Raw genomic sequence first — 15,844 nt, forward strand, 5'->3', positions numbered from 1 at the left:
TCTATCAAACTTAAGACAAATCACTTTTTTTTTTATTTACTGTCATCCTATTTTTACGTTGATGGAAATTTTCAACGCTAAATAGGAACTCTGGTTTTTGATAAAACTTAATCACGTAATATTTTCATGTGTTTTATGACATGTTTGTTCCTCAGCCGGTAAAACCTGAGAGGTGTTTTCTGCGTAAAACCAAACCACCTTCAGGAGCTGACTGCTTTTAAATCCGTGCAGGTTTTCATCTGGGCTCTTTTTTTGGCTGACATATTGTGATAGTAGGCAGCATTTTCCTCCACAGTTGCATTCGTCCCAGCAGGTGATGCTTCCCTCCCAGACTTAATGGGGGGGGGGTTCCATTTGAAGTCTCTTTTATGGCTCTGCTGCTGAACGCGCAGGAGCTTTTTTTATTCTTAATTGGCGCCAAAGGTCTCTTATTAAACATTAGAAAAAGAGGGGTGGAGAGAATATTAGGGTCTGAAAGCCGGTGGAGTCCTATTGGGTGGAAGAGATCGTCCCTGGGGGGTCTGACACGGACATCGGTATTTAACCCATGCGTTCCTTTGCGTGCAGTGAAGACGCATCCTGAGCTGCAACAGGTGAGTAGAACAATCATGTTCCTGAGTTACTGAAATGAAATGTGCATTTAATTCAGTTATTGGCTCATCTACTGGAGCTGAATGCGTGGGTTTTTTTATATTAATAATTGGAACCAAAGTAGGACAGCCGGTTTTTACCTTATTAGGTCGTTTCAGCCTGAAGAATTTGTTTTTGACAGATTTTTGCGCCTTGTAAACTTAAATTGTGAGGGGAGCAAAATTAGGATTAAAAATATAAAATGCACGAAAGTCAGAGATAAACTGTTTTGCGTACAAACGTGGGATTTTTTGGAGGGTTCCAGTCTTTAATAGTCAACTTTTGTTAGCACCCTGTACTCATTCATCTTTATGTATATTGCAGGAGTTCAAGATGATTTCCTCATTATGGGTGATGGGGGCACTCTGCTGTCTGCTCCCAGGTCAGTTCTGATTATGAAAATATCTCAAAAACAGAACAATTTCACCCCAATAACATGATTCGTCTCCCTTTCCAGGCCTGTTAGAAGCCAAATCTTTGTTGAACACGATGGAGCAGGAAGGTAACTACAGATCTGAGAGAACTTGTGCAGAAACCTGAGTTACTTTAGATTTTAGGGGACTGAACTCCATCCCTTCCTCTGACAGAGATGGTCCCCGTTAGTGGCGTTCATATCGACTCAGAGAAAGCAAACGGCTTCCTGAGTCACTCCAGGCCGAAGCGTAACGTGGACCCCAGATGGTACAGAGGAAACCCAGACTTCCAGGCTTACTATCGTTACTACAGCAGCATCGGACACACAGAGGGGGTAAGGATACTTCATGGAGGCCTATTAGTGGGAAGCTGAAAGGAATGTTCGAGGAACTTTTTACTAACAATACTGTCAGCATTGCTAAGGGGTTTTAAACACTGATGCATCGCATCATGTTTTGTCCGCCCTTCACTTTTTTTAACATTAGTGGTGAGATTTGTCAGATTTTTACCAAACATAATGTTTTATAGAAAGGCAGATGAACATATCTGTGAATTTGTGTTCCTGCCTCTCAGCTGTATGAGATCGACAAGCTGCGGATGCTCTACCAGCAGATGAGATACCTGGAACACACTTATGGCCCCAATGCTTCTTATTTCCAGAGCAAACTGGGGGTGCCAATGATCATGTGTGACCCAGCCACAGACAAGAAGTGTAAACCCGCTCCTCCTCCACCCCCGCCTCCGCCTCCGATGAAAGCGGCCCCAAAGCCCACACAGCCCCCGGCGATGCTCCCTCCTCCTCCAGCCATCTCCCAGGCAGATGTTCTCTACTTGTGCAACAAGAAGGACCCCCTCTGCAAGCCCCACATTGTTTATCTGCCCAGCGGCGCCGTGCCAGTGCTCTGCGACCCACGCTACCACCCCCACTGCACGCCCCAGAAAGCCACTCCAGAGCCCCTGGTGGTGCCCCCGCCTCCTCCTCCCCCTCCACCGAAGAAGTCTGCTCCGCCTCCACCGCTGTTCATCAAGAAATCTCCACCGGCACCCATCCGCATCTTCAAGGGCATGGAATACGACTGCGACCCCTACTGGGACCCCGACTGCCTGATCGACCACCCACCCAGGCCGGTGAAGGCGAAGGTCGCCGTCCCCCCGCCCCCTCCTCCTCCTCCTCCTCCTCCCGTCAAGGAGGAAGAGAAAGAGGAGCCAGTGGAGGAGCCGGTTCCTCCTGCACCATTCGAGAAGAAAGTCGCCCACTATCCGTACCCTTACTTCTACCACCAGAAGGCCTACGACCCCAGGGATGACCTCTACGACCCCTTACGCTTCCAGTACCCACAGCCCGCCGCCTCCGCCGACGAGCCCGCAGACGACAGTCAGTAAAATGTCTGGGATGTGTTGCGACTGACGTTAAATTAAACAGGTTTAATTGAAAAAGAAAAAAAAAATCTGAGTTGAGCAATTTCTCTTTCAAGGAACTTAAACCTAAAAAAAACCTGATGTTTTTAGTACAGAAGCAGCTTTCAGTCAACACATGTGGAGATAATAAAGTGACATTTTGTCATGATTCAATGAGTTGTATTTTGGCTTTATGGTCATGGTGCAAGAAGAAATATTTTTGTTCATTCCAGGTTCACATGTCCAGACCTAGAAAGTCCTAACTCGCAGCCTGGGGGTGAATACGTCTGCTTCCGCTGTACATTTAATAACCATAAAACAGCTGACTCCCGTCGGGCCCCCACCAACCCCCGGCCTCTGCCACACCTCCTTTTCCTGTTAGTCAGTTTAACCCCCAAACGGCAGGAACATAACTTCAAAAGACGACAATAAAGCCGCAGCAACACACTGTGTGTTTTCATAAGCTGCTACACCTTTGAGCTGTGTGTGTGTGTGTGTGTGTGTGTGTGTGCGTGCGCACCGCCGCTGTTGTCATCCTTCGTGCCTCAGAAGAAGTGTCAAAATCCCATGAAAAAAATCAGATCATTTTAATACATACAGAAACATCGAACAATACAACAAACAGGGTAAAATAATAATGTTCATGTACAGTGGAGTCATTTCTGTGCACCCTCCCAAAACAAAAAAGCCGAACAATTCTTGAGTCATGTCATACTGATTAGTGTAGATAAGTGCTTTTAGATACACTAGTGGTTGACAATGGTAAACTGCTTTTGAAAAGTGACAGCTTCTTTTATTTTTTACTTTAACTGAACAAATTATAACCCGGTCAAAAAAAAAAAATAGAAAAAGGGGAATAAACAAACAGCAGTGCTCATCTTCTGTCTGCTTCAGCGACCCACTGGCTCAAAAGAAGAGCCCTCTCATCCTCCGGCCGATGCCCTGTCTGTCGTACAGGACGTTGAACTTATTGATGAACTGGTTCATACTATTGCAGGTCTTGGTGATGGTGCCTAAGTAGGCCATGAGGCCCACATCATTACATTGCTGCAGAGGGGGGGGGAAAGGATGCGGTATTAGAGAGCACTTTCTTATCAATCAGAGTGAGACAGTGATGTAAATCTGATTATAAGTGATTCTAATTCATTCAAGTTTATGTCGATTTTAAGTCAAATTCCATCCATCAACTGAACAGGTTGTTTTGTGTGAAGCATTTTGTACCTTTATTTAAAAAACAAGAAAAGAAATAAACTTCACTTACATTAAAAGCATTCCTAGAAATAGAAATACCGCTCGGAGAAACTATTTATTAATTGTACAAAGTTTACAAAAAGCTTGCTTACATCATAGAAGTCAGTTTTGAATTTTATGGTGCTGAGGACAGGCAGTCTGTGGCAAAGGGCGTTTGCTTCTCGGAGGATCTCGTGGTTAAACGGAACCTCTCCTGTAGTACGTGACGACAAACAAGGAAGAGAAGCAACAAGTTTCAAGCATCATAACGCTGTCATTATGTAGGTGTTGTTGAGGGGCCTCCTGATGGAGGAAAAGTGTGGAAAGCAAACATCTAATTTAGGAACAGCTGTGCTCTGGACTTATTTTCACATTCTTTTCTCCCACCACCTCATTAAAAGGCCCCACCATCCTCTCACCTGATTCCACGGCTTTCACGTACTCTAAAATAATCTTCACCCGACTGTGGAGCATCTTTATCGCACTGTGTTGGGCTATGAGGTGTTCAGCAACTAGAAGAGAACGCAGACGGGGCATTAGTGTCAAACAAACTACATTTGCAACGACACAGAGCAATATGGGTCATGTCACGGAGGGACTTTGATCTTCTTTATGTGTGTGTGTTATAAAGGACAACCAGAGGATCATTCATCATTCATTACAGAATCTGATGTCATAAAATCAGAGGAAGATGTTTTTGAATGCAGGGCCTGTTTGTGTGTTTTGCAGTTAGTAAAACAACTTTTAGAGTGTTGTAATGTAACCACAACATGCAGGAAACAAGTCCGTTACCTGTGGAGTTCTCTCCGGTACCGGTGGCCGTCATTCGAGCGACGTGATCCACGCCGATTCTCTCTGCTTCCTCCGTGGCCAGAGTGTACGTCAGCTCAGCAAACAACATGGTGGCCTAACATTTCAAAGTACACGTATCGGATTAAACTGGTTCCCTTCTAGAAGACAGGATGTATGTGTGGCGGAAAAACAAATGATTACCTCGCCATTGATGATGTCAATCACTGATTCATAAACGCTAACAGGAAGCTGGAAGAGGAAAAAAAAACACATTTTGAAGTAGCTAGATCTAAAGATGTCACTCCAGTGTTTGCACATAGTGAAAAAAGAGAAGCAGGAGTACTCACATCGGTGTGTTTGGTCATTGGGTTGAGCTTGAGGAAGAGGGGACTCTCAATAATCTCACACACCTGACATGAAAAGACAATGGAAGCATTTCCAAAGGAAATTGCTGTTGAACTTGGTCATACTTGTTGATGCTAAGTTAATAAAGGTGGTCGGTATCATTATTTATGCTTTTGCTATGGATGGATTTGTGTCGGATCTGAGAGAAGCGAAGGAGGAACATTTGAAGTTTGGTCTACCTGTTTGTGAATATGGATATCGGACTGGTCAGGCGGACCACCAGTGGTGTACCAGCCCAAGAACTCCATGTCTTTGAAGACCTGTTTGACTGATAGACAAAAGAAAATGTTGAAGAAATACAACACCAAGCACTCAACTCATCATAAAGTAGTAAATCCAATATTTGTATCATACACTAATGTTTCTTTAGAAAGGGTTTTGTTAAGTGAGGTAAAGGTTCGTCCTGACGGTGACACTCTTTCTTTACTGCAGCAACAAAAAACAGCTGACACCGCATCGCATGAAAACCGCTCATTGTGAATCGAGCCGCATTCGTGTAAGTCACACTAACAAAGCACTCACATTGTTCCTCCTTGGTGTAGTAGTACTCCTTGTCAATATGCACCCGCTCATCTATGGTGTGAGATAGCAACTCAAAGGAGTTCATCACCTCAATGTTTCTACCCTCCTGCTTCCCAATCAGGGCTCCGATCACTGAATGGAAATAAAACACAGACCGTGTTACGGAACCAAAGAAAAATTTACACGTCGCATGACGAATCACATGCTGCATTTCTGTGTATAGCGTCCACATACGTACCCTGCATCGGTCGTCCCTCTTGTGAGCGGATGCGTATCCAGTGGTCAGATATGTTGAGAATAACCAGAGGGTGCAAGGCCACAGAGACGCTCCCGGTGACGCCTGAGGCCATGACACTGGGGCTGGCTACAGTCACACAAACAAGTCACAACAACACACAGACAAGCAGCTGATTATTAAATTAAATAATACGAACACCAATCAGCTTCTATGTTTTTGGTGACATTGTATTGATGACTGATCAATTAATCTAGAAAATAATGAGATTCATTAAAATAAATAAAGGTAATTGCTGTGGACTAGAGCCAATCAGAGGAGCTGGTCTGCAGTGACGTGTGCATTCCTTACAACACTATTCTCCAACGATGAAAACATGGAGACTGCCTCGTCTGTCGCTGGATGAACGATTATTAAAATTATATTCCCTTAATCTCTACTCTCTTTTCATATATTCAACTACGTGTTGCTGGGAAATTATTTCCGCGAGACAATTAATCAATAAACCCAAGATAAGAAGAATAAAAAAAACATAGATATAATCTAATGAAGACTGCTGATCGTCACAGATTAACAGATTAACAGATTATTGATCATCTCTGGACAACGAAACGTCAGCGATCAACCCTGATTTGAATTGGGTTGTAGCTGCAGGTAGTCATGGAGATTGTCTCAGGTTTGCCTGTCCACACAGGTCTAGGTTCGCAGCACTTATTCCAACTTTAGTAACAGCGCAACAGGATGAGAAAAGTCCATCGTCCCATCAGATTAATTCGCTGACAGCTCTACACCAGATCCATGTACGTTGTGTCAGCAGCCCCCTTTATTACCCATTTGATATCCCAAACGCGTCACACACGGCCACTTGTGACACTAATTTACAACACGGGTCACCGTCTGCATTCGAGTCCCTGTTATTAACGAGCAGGAATAACGAGGAAACTGATGAAATACTCGCCTGCCCCATCCACTTCCATTCCTCCACCATTGCTGGTCGCCATCTTGTCCGGTAAACCGCGCATGCGCAGTGGAACGTTCGCTTAGCGGACGATAGGTGGCAATAACTGTTAGTGGGGGGGTTTGGGGAGCAGGTCTGTCGCTTCACTGTCGCGATAGAATTATTTATTGTTTTATGGAAATATAGATGGATTCAATCTAGAAATTGTACGCGGAGCTTTATGTAGCATATTTGCTGTAATCGGTTATAACCGCTAGGTCCTTTAGTTTGACGGGCCGTCGTTTCCTGGGGATCGCTGATGTGAACACAACCATTGTGCGTACGGAAATCAGTCCGTGTCCGCTGCTGGAAGAGTTTTGTTTACAAAATGGATGAATTTAAAGTCTGTAATCTCGACTACTTTCCTGAAAACATTTTAATTGACGTACTGTCGTATTTGAGTGTGCGTGAGCTCGTCAGAGCCGGCAGGTAAGGGAAAATGTAACTTTGCGAACAGCAATTCACCATTTATTCGTCCTGTTCTTCCTAAAGTCGGGATTGTCTGCCTTAGTTGTGGGTCGGGTCACGTGATTGATCTGTCTGTCTTGCGGTGCTGTTCCAGAGTCTGTAAGAGATGGAAACGTCTTGTCAAAGATCAGAGATTGTGGAGAACTGTCGACCTGACTGCATGGAAGGGGGTAAGACTGTCACTAGTAATGAGGCTGGACCTTTATTCTTCAAAGAATTCTACCTATACGTTGTACCGTGTACACCAGGTACACATTAACATGTATTCAACAACATAAAACAACTGTACAGCTAGTATTTGCTTGAAAGCTTAAATCACTAAGTTTTTGGTAACACGTGTTACTATCTCATTCATAATCAAGCCTTCTGTCTGTTCAGCCTTCTGTCTTTTAAAGCCACTTCATTGATCTTGTTTTAATCGTGGGAAACATTTTGTCAGTCATGTCAAAGTCATACAAAGTTTTTATGTTACCATCAAAAAACAAAATGTCAAGAATGACATGATTCCTGTCCATGTATGACTTTTATAAACATATTGACACTCTTAATTTCTCAGGATTTTGAGATGATGGTTTCCCATATAAGCTACTATTGAAGTAAATGGTTTTAGACATGTGTTATGTATGCTGTCTTGTGGCTCTCAACCTCCATCCTCCACATAAATGTCATATTCTGTCCTTCCTTTGGTAGGTGTCATCTCGCATACTTTGGCTCTTGCTTCGTCAGTACCTGGGTTGTGGACTGAGATGCCTACGTCTGCGAGGTCTGTTGCTTTCTGCCCGAGGAGGCACATTCCTCTCAGAATCTTGGCTCAAATCTTTGTCCACTAAGTGCCCTCGCTTGAGAAAGCTTTATCTTCTGCATGCTGATCTGAGAGGCTTGGCCAGTTGCCAGCTCCTACCTCCGACTTTGCAGGTGCTGGAGCTGTGTGGTTGCGAGTTACCTCGTGAATTCTTCAACCAGACTCCTACATCATCTGCTCCTGCTCAAGCAGAAGCCACATCTAGTGTCGGTGCTCAAAAGCAGAGAAAGGATCTCAAAAGAAAACGACCCAACTCCCCATCAGGGATTGGTATTGAGAGGTTAGTCCTTAACAATGTGCCCTCTTTCACGGACCAGCATCTACAGAGTCTGACGACGTGGGAGAGGCTCACTCGTTTGGAGCTGCGTGACACCTTTCGTGTGACGGCCAATGGCCTCAGGAGCTGTGCTGCCAAGGATGGCATCTGTGGTGTGGAGGGTCTGTCTAGGCTCAAGTTTTTTGAAATAGGAATCACTGGACGGCAAGGTTACCAGTTACAAATGGCCTCTCTTGGCCTGGGGGCAGGATGGCTTGGACTGGAGGAGCTGAGTCTAGGTGGTAAGGAGGTAGGGCCGGGCTTGCTCTGTGCCAGCCGTCTGAAGGATCTGAAGGGTCTGTACCTGTGGGCTTGCACACTTAGTGAGATGCAGATAGTAAGGAGCTGCAGGTTGCTCCGGGGGCTCCGGCGGATGACGTTTTTAGATGTGATCTTCCAGCCTCGACAGTCTCAACCGGCGGGGGACGAGGAAGACGGTGGTGGAGGGGAGCAGGACAAGGAGGAAAATGAAGGTGGCGAAAACAGCAACGATGACAACAGAACCTTAGACGCAAATGATCCCATTCCAAGTTTGCGTCGCTCACTGGCTGACCTGCTGCCTTCCTGCACGCTAGTTTTCACCAACTGCTCTGTTCAGATTAATGCTGAGTAAATGAGCTCTTCTGTATACAAGTAACTAAAATTGAAAAATGTATGTTACAGAGGCATATGTAGGAATGTAGTGGTATGATACTAAATAATGACAAAAGGTTTTTTTAAAGTTATGGTGTCATGCATATAACTGCACTCCCCATTTATAGGTTCGAATATATCACATGCTGCGGGTAAAATAAGTATTGAACATGTCGCCATTTTTGGAATAACACAGGGCAAAAGTAAAACTTCATACAAAAGATTTTGTTGGTAATATCAGCTTCAAGATGTCTGTATAGAGAAGCTAGTTGCATGTATTTCTCACGTGTTATTCTGGCTCATTCTTCCACACAATCTTTAAATCTTGAAGGTTCTGTCTGCCTCGTCTATGAACGCTGGTCTTTATTTTGTCCCAGATTTTGATCTCTAAATTTAACTTTTGGTATGGTGCAATGCTATTTGACCTCAAAAACACGTGTTCTGGCATCCAAAGAGTTCAGTTTAGATGTCATCTGAGCAGATTATATTCTCCCAGTATTTCACAGGCTTGTCTAAATATTGTGCAGCACACTTCAACAAAATTTTCTTCTGCATTGGAGTCTTGCGTGGTGAGCGTGGGTACAGGGCATGGCTGTTGCGTGTGTCACCTATTGTTTTCTGTGAAACAATCTTGCAAGGAGCAGCTGGTTGTGCCCCTTTCATGGTGAAATGATGTTGTTTCCACTTCCGGATTATTGCCCCAGCAGTGCACCCGAATATTCAGAAATTTAGAAATCCTTCTGTAACCAATGTCATCTGTATGTTTTGTAGCAATAAGGTTACGAGGTCTTGAGAGAGCTCTTCCATTTCTCCCCTTCCCTATTTTTTCCCCGTCATTCCTTTTTATTACACATAACTTATTGACATTGAAGGTTTGATTTCTTTGCATGTGTTGGTTGCATGGGTTATTACTGACATCTGGTGTCAGTAGCAGCTTTAAAAATAAATATAGTGAGAAAAATGTTACATGTTCAATACTTACTTTACTTACTTTATTCTATTCACACTCGCCTCAATGAATTCATATAAAGTATAGCACAAAAAGCACCAAAATAAGACACCGTTTAAGGCCTATTCAGTTAGTCAGACTTTCAAGTAAACATTCAGAATTCCTTGAACAAATATCTGCTGCTTAAGTGTTTATCTCTAATTAGATAATTGTTATTGCCTGCTTTTTCAGATTTAAGAAACACCCTTTTTTCCTGAATATTTTTGGACTCTCAAGTTCAGAAGAAGAATGGGACTTCTTTCTGTGCAAGAAAAATCTTTTGTTCTTAGACAAAGATGTTCTGACACAAGTTTCCTTCGGACGCGAATAAAAGTTCATTTTATTGTAGTTATATATTGTAATATTGTACTGTCTTCATGAAAATTAAAAATGTTTTATGGCTTAAATAAAGTTAAAAGCATACCAGATAACTTAAGGTACTTTGTGCTGATGAAACAATCATTTCACCACAAGGAAGTTTTGCTCTTTGATTTGTAGAGTGGCTTCAGAGAACCAGACGTGCTTGAATCAGAAAGGTGACTACTGTACACAGTGTAGAGAAATCTGAGGTTAGGTGAATTAATATCATCCAACCTACACCATTTTCTTCACCACCTTCTTGTTTTCAAGGTATGGAATTTAATTTTAAAACAGGTTGTTCACATGAAAACAATGCACTTCAAGTGAGAAAAAAAAAGTTTTTTATATTCAGTCTGTAAAATTCAACCTCAAAATTTGAAAAATAAATGGATCTGTTGTTGCAAGTCTTTGAAGACATAAACAGGTGTTATCTCCTAGACATCTGTTTCTTGTTCCATCATTCTGTTTCACATTTGTGTACATTCAGAATATATCCATTAGAAGCAGGTGTTGTTATGTAATGTTACAGTTGGAACAGCATAACATAATTTAGTTAATATCAAGTTCCAGTTCGTTACCTGATTTTTTTCTGTTTGTGACTTAAAAATTTAACTCTTTGTTTTGCAAAACAAACAAAAACAGGAAGAGCTGTGTCATGTGACTTGTCACATTTTAACCATTAAAAATTTTAAACATTAAAACGTTAAAGTTACACCTTCAAGGCTGTATGAGAAATTCTTTTGAATAAATACATTTGAAAAATCCTTGAGTGTCCTTTGTCTTTCTTTTTTTCTTGTTTATTTTCTCTTTTAAAAAAGCACTATTCCTTTTCTTTTGGCCATTCCGACAGAATCCTGTGGGGATTATTTGAGCGATCAACTGCGACAGTATGAACTTTCTAAAGTACTCAAGCAAATTCGCGAATACTGTGGATCTACTGTACTGTCAATAGTACGGCATTATTAAATCCCATAATTCAGGTTAAGAATAACTTTATATATATTGTATGTATAGTAATAATGAAAGACCTAATAGATGCATACTGTGTTTATACGACAATACAAATGTTAAACCAGTATATAGTTGCGGCTTTGTTTGGAACGCAAGCGTTGCACGGGGGCCGTAGCAACAGGAAGAAGGCGGGTCAAAATTCGACTGGAGGCGTGTTTTCACCAATCATACGCTTCCTCCTGTAACCATTCTGACCAATGGGAGTCTTTGCTGTGTCCCCGTAATGACCAATTGCATTCGTGCAAGGAGGCTTTTTGAAAACGTTGGCGGCCAGGAAGTTTCATTAAATAGATCCCGTACTTCGCTGTAATATCGATGTATTAAATTTTTACTACGATGCAGGTAAGTTTTATTTTTATTGTGACATGAGACCAAAGAAGCAGATGAGTAGCGATGCTAATCATGTAGAGTTATATGAACTGACAGATTGTCGCTTATATCTATTTTGAGCTAGCTTAGCATAGCTTCCCGTCCTCTTTGGTGAACACAAGAACGAGCAGTAGCGCTGTATTGTTTTCTAACACACTAACTGCATTTATTATGTAAACGTCAATAAAAGAAGTGTTCGATGGTCCCCGAATTACGATAATCACGATCCGTGGTGCAAACTTAAGCCAGTACAAACCAGCCTATTGATTTTTAATAATTTTTAAATAGAGATGAAGCAAAATTAAATCTTTGAACTTAATTTCTGTGATTATAAAAGTCTTCAAATGAGTACCTGACAATCCTACTCGGCTTAAATAAATGGTCTTGTGTTGTCCACGATTGGAAAAGCTTTTGAGGTGCTGTGTTTTACGTTATAGACAAAACCGTCCACAGTAGTTTTTTTTGTTTTTTTGTTTTTTACACAACATGAGGTTGAATCTGCACAATGCCAGACCAGAAACAAAACGTGCACTGCTCTGCAAATGTGCAGTTTGCAGAGATGATGGATAACTTTATATGTCTTTAAATAAGTATAGGTGGAATAGCTCACTAGGGTAATTTGTGGCATTGCTGTAGATGCATCTACTGAAATGTATTACTGGTAAATATTCTACTCAATTGACAGTAGGTAAAATATCAGAAAAAAAATTAGGTGGAAATACAAATGCTCATTTGATTAGCATAAAATGTCTTAGTTAAGTATGTCAGCAATACCTGATTTAAACTTAATATTGATCTCATATGTTCTGCATTTGTAAGTAACATGACGAGAAGCTCAAATATGCTGCATGTCAATTCTGTCTCTTTTCAGAATAAGGAAAATCATGAGCCAAGAGCTTTTCAGCGAACGGTAAGATGTAATATTTATAAGATATTTAGACTTGCTCACTGCTTTAAGACAAGGCTTATAATCAGCATCTGTAATCAAAACATAAAAATGGTTGCTATGGTTATGAATATATTGTAAACTGTTTTTTTTTAAGCCAAAAAAAATAATCAATGTATTCCTGTTGCTGTGTTTGCTTCTTAATGTTAGTTCACAACCCCAAGCACAATGCCAGGGCCACAGCGTGTTCAGGTGAAGCCACGAACAGAGATGGACAGAAGCGTCATCACAGGTAATATTACTGTCCTAACACGAGTAACAGTCAGACATCCATGGAAATGTGTCTAATGACTATCTAATCATTTTCAGGCCCTGGGAGGGAGTGTGTTGGCTCATCCTCCTTAGTCTCGAAGTATGTATATACTGGTACTTCTTGATTTGTGCATTTTGCATTTTTTTGTCATGTTTTCTAACAAAAGTTGGTGATAGCCTCTGTTGTTTGGATGGTTAACATGAGAAGGTCTTTATTTATTTATGACTACTCCTCCATAGGAAAATCTCCATTGAAGACTTTGACATCGGTCGACCACTCGGGAAGGGTAAATTTGGTAATGTCTACCTTGCTCGGGTGAAGAAGCTGCAAGCCATCGTGGCGTTGAAGGTGTTGTTCAAATCACAGATGGAAAAAGAAGGTGTGGAGCATCAGCTCAGGAGAGAAATTGAGATTCAGGCACATCTCAAGTGAGTATCATGGAAAATATTCTCAAGTTTGCAACAATTCATTGAAATTCAAAGTTCCCTCTGGGTGAAATGTTCCTTTGGGCAACTCCTTAGTTTAATTTACTTGCAGGATATAAACAACGGTCTGCTGACGATTATAATAATCATTTATAGGTTTGGCACGCCGTGAGTTCACTGAAAACAGAAGTTAATTTGTGTTGTACTGAGCCTTTGGTAGATATTGTGATTAACTACACCACTAGAATTCAGTTTTTATTTATTGAACTCTGTTGCTCAAATTATAGATTTGGTCGTTATGTTTCGAACACATTGGCAAGAATTTTTTTTACTTTTAGTTTGTCAAAAATTCACCCTGATAGCCATTTCTTTCTCTTTTTTTCATGTCAGGCACCCCAACATCCTGCGCTTCTACAATTATTTTCATGACCGAAAAAGGGTTTTCTTAGTGCTGGAGTATGCTCCACGTGGTGAAATGTACAAAGAGCTACAGAGATGTGGGAGATTTGATGATCAACGTAGTGCCACAGTAAGACTCATTGCTGCCTAAAGTGGAAGAATTTTCAGTTTATACTGTCACAGTTTGTAGAACTAATAATTACTTTAGTCTATGAACCAAGTTTGGCAGAGGCAGTCTAACCTCTGAGCTTGATTACATTTAACAGCTTCTATATTTGTGTTGACATTTTTTAAAATTAGTTTTGTATTATTGTTGTGACCCAATCCTATCTGCTTAACACTTTAGTACATGGAGGAGATATCTGATGCTCTGCTGTATTGCCATGAGAAGAAAGTGATTCATCGGGATATCAAACCAGAGAACTTGCTTCTCGGTTATCGTGGAGAGCTGAAAATTGCCGATTTTGGTTGGTCCGTTCATGCCCCTTCTTTGAGGTGAGGAATCATCGTGCCATTAAAGTCTTAAAATATCAAACCCACTGCTGTGTTCTTACAACAACTAACCCATGCCTCTGTTTCATGTTACATCATCAATCTGCTTGTTGCTCAATATTTACTTTCTCTGCTCACCTATCTCACATCATCTTTACTCTCTAGACGTCGCACAATGTGTGGGACACTGGACTACCTCCCTCCAGAAATGATTGAGGGCCACACGCACAGTGAGAAGGTGGACCTATGGTGCATCGGGGTCCTCTGTTATGAATGTCTAGTGGGCAACCCACCTTTTGAAACTGCCAGTCACACAGAAACCTACAAGAGAATTATGAAGGTTGGTGTCAATTGTTCTGTTTTACATGTGCACATGCATAAGGGATTATGGCCATGTCCACACGTAGCCAGCTCTTTTTGAAAACAGATCTCTTTTTTGCAGCGATCTTGTTTTTAACCAGTATTAATATTAATCCATATATAAGGTGCATCAAATTATAAGGCCCACTGTAGGTTTACGAGAAATTATAGGCTTTTAGGTGCGCCTTGTAGTGCAGAAAATAATGTAAATAAAATGCAAGGATATCTGTTTCTAAAGATAAACTTGTGTGCATCCCCAATGAATACATTTAAATTTTTTAACACAAAATCCTGGCGATTTAATGAACCAAACGTATTGTGCTATTTCATAGGTGGATTTGAAGTTCCCCAAAGTGATCTCAGATGGTGCACGGGACCTGATCTCCAAGCTACTCCGCCACAACCCGAACGACCGTTTGCCCCTACAGAGTGTCATCGACCACCCTTGGGTGCGCGCTAACTCTCGTCGAGTCTTGCCACCCATCTGCCCTGCCAAGAAATCTTGAGCCCGCCCAGCCTGCCTGCATACCTCTCAGTGAGGAGTGTATCAACTGTCCCTCTCAACAGACTCAGGGCAGGAACCATGTTTTCTTTCTTCTGTTGCGCTGTCACAAGCTGTGTATATTCTGACATGTTTGGTTTCTCTCAATCTATACTTAAACTTTCTAATAAATACGGTAAATTGTTTTATGAACTTTTAATGAATGAATATATTTGTGAATTGACCGTTGCAGTTATTACAAGGATAGAATCTTTGATTGGAAAGTTGTTAGATGACATCCATCCGTCTTTGCCCATGTGAGGTCCCAAGAACAAAAATGGAGCACCCGTTCAGAAACATTCAGTAGGCCAAGTATTCCACACAGCCACTTGGCCCATAGGCTGAAGTACAAGTTTAACTCTTGTTCCCAATCTGAAGGTGCAGATGTGCAAAGTTCTTGTTCAGTGGGATAAATTCCACATGTGGTGGCTGAGTAGCGGGGCTATAAGCAAGCCCACACCAGCTCGCCACCTTTGACCCTGGGCAACACCTGAAAAGTGAGGAGTCCACCCCTCTCAAGAGGTTGGGTTCCAGAGGCAAAGCATTGTGTGGAGGTGAGCCTCTCAACCTCCCTTTGGGGATTGGATCGTCGAGCCCCCCTACCGTCGACTGCTACCCAAGCCACATTGTATCCTCCTTCTAAGTTTCCATGTGGCTTCAAAAATCAGAATATTTTGTTACAAATTTACAAATCGTCAATGTGAACGCACACGGTAGCGTGGCCGAGCGGTCTAAGGCGCTGGATTAAGGCTCCAGTCTCTTCGGGGGCGTGGGTTCGAATCCCACCGCTGCCAACTGTTTTGTACACCTTTTATCTACAGTACTGTATTCGTTTCTGTGCAGTACATTGAAGCACAA

At 41.9% G+C, this 15,844-nt stretch overlaps 4 protein-coding genes and 1 non-coding gene across 5 annotated transcripts; 4 read left to right on the forward strand and 1 right to left on the reverse strand.

Moving 5' to 3' along the window:
- Nucleotides 1-968: 968 nt before the first annotated feature.
- On the forward strand, nt 969-2,427 carry LOC137603170 (uncharacterized). The gene is made up of 4 exons (XM_068326409.1): nt 969-1,012; nt 1,088-1,132; nt 1,218-1,378; nt 1,618-2,427. Exons 1-4 carry the CDS (start codon nt 985-987, stop codon nt 2,425-2,427), a joined length of 1,044 nt encoding a protein of 347 aa, XP_068182510.1. The 5' UTR covers nt 969-984.
- A 585-nt stretch (nt 2,428-3,012) lies between these two features.
- cops6 (COP9 signalosome subunit 6) lies at nt 3,013-6,640 on the reverse strand. Its single transcript, XM_068325855.1, has 10 exons — nt 6,585-6,640; nt 5,630-5,755; nt 5,392-5,523; nt 5,049-5,137; nt 4,812-4,874; nt 4,666-4,713; nt 4,465-4,579; nt 4,092-4,184; nt 3,786-3,886; nt 3,013-3,489 (listed from the first exon to the last, which is right to left on the reverse strand). The coding sequence occupies exons 1-10, from the start codon at nt 6,625-6,627 to the stop codon at nt 3,349-3,351; spliced, it is 951 nt and encodes a 316-aa protein (XP_068181956.1). The 5' UTR covers nt 6,628-6,640; the 3' UTR covers nt 3,013-3,348.
- A 72-nt stretch (nt 6,641-6,712) lies between these two features.
- On the forward strand, nt 6,713-10,954 carry LOC137602739 (lysine-specific demethylase 2B-like). The gene is made up of 3 exons (XM_068325724.1): nt 6,713-7,052; nt 7,186-7,261; nt 7,782-10,954. Exons 1-3 carry the CDS (start codon nt 6,952-6,954, stop codon nt 8,820-8,822), a joined length of 1,218 nt encoding a protein of 405 aa, XP_068181825.1. The 5' UTR covers nt 6,713-6,951; the 3' UTR covers nt 8,823-10,954.
- Nucleotides 10,955-11,458: 504 nt separating this feature from the next.
- On the forward strand, nt 11,459-15,114 carry aurkb (aurora kinase B). Its single transcript, XM_068325971.1, has 9 exons — nt 11,459-11,543; nt 12,442-12,480; nt 12,667-12,748; nt 12,826-12,868; nt 13,009-13,197; nt 13,585-13,723; nt 13,940-14,088; nt 14,251-14,425; nt 14,778-15,114. The coding sequence occupies exons 1-9, from the start codon at nt 11,538-11,540 to the stop codon at nt 14,949-14,951; spliced, it is 996 nt and encodes a 331-aa protein (XP_068182072.1). The 5' UTR covers nt 11,459-11,537; the 3' UTR covers nt 14,952-15,114.
- Nucleotides 15,115-15,698: 584 nt separating this feature from the next.
- trnal-aag (transfer RNA leucine (anticodon AAG)) lies at nt 15,699-15,780 on the forward strand. Its single transcript has one exon. It is a non-coding gene; the product is annotated as a tRNA-Leu (tRNA).
- Nucleotides 15,781-15,844: the final 64 nt, after the last annotated feature.

Source organism: Antennarius striatus, chromosome 10 (assembly GCF_040054535.1).
Source record: "Antennarius striatus isolate MH-2024 chromosome 10, ASM4005453v1, whole genome shotgun sequence".
Taxonomy (NCBI): Eukaryota; Metazoa; Chordata; class Actinopteri; order Lophiiformes; family Antennariidae; genus Antennarius; species Antennarius striatus.

Bases quoted from the DNA above. Each gene is read 5' to 3' on its own strand.
- aurkb (XM_068325971.1), top strand. The intron at 13,198-13,584 runs GTGAGTATCATG...TTTTCATGTCAG, and splicing joins GAGATTCAGGCACATCTCAA to GCACCCCAACATCCTGCGCT. The intron at 14,426-14,777 runs GTTGGTGTCAAT...GCTATTTCATAG, and splicing joins CCTACAAGAGAATTATGAAG to GTGGATTTGAAGTTCCCCAA.
- LOC137603170 (XM_068326409.1), top strand. From the start codon at position 985: ATGGGGGCACTCTGCTGTCTGCTCCCAG. The intron at 1,013-1,087 runs GTCAGTTCTGAT...CTCCCTTTCCAG, and splicing joins ACTCTGCTGTCTGCTCCCAG to GCCTGTTAGAAGCCAAATCT. The intron at 1,379-1,617 runs GTAAGGATACTT...CCTGCCTCTCAG, and splicing joins GCATCGGACACACAGAGGGG to CTGTATGAGATCGACAAGCT.
- LOC137602739 (XM_068325724.1), top strand. From the start codon at position 6,952: ATGGATGAATTTAAAGTCTGTAATCTCGACTACTTTCCTGAAAACATT. The intron at 7,053-7,185 runs GTAAGGGAAAAT...GTGCTGTTCCAG, and splicing joins GAGCTCGTCAGAGCCGGCAG to AGTCTGTAAGAGATGGAAAC. The intron at 7,262-7,781 runs GTAAGACTGTCA...TTCCTTTGGTAG, and splicing joins ACCTGACTGCATGGAAGGGG to GTGTCATCTCGCATACTTTG.
- cops6 (XM_068325855.1), bottom strand. From the start codon at position 6,627: ATGGCGACCAGCAATGGTGGAGGAATGGAAGTGGATGGGGCAG. The intron at 5,756-6,584 runs GCGAGTATTTCA...GTGTGACTGTAG, and splicing joins AATGGAAGTGGATGGGGCAG to CCAGCCCCAGTGTCATGGCC. The intron at 3,490-3,785 runs GTAAGCAAGCTT...CCCCCTCTGCAG, and splicing joins TCAAAACTGACTTCTATGAT to CAATGTAATGATGTGGGCCT.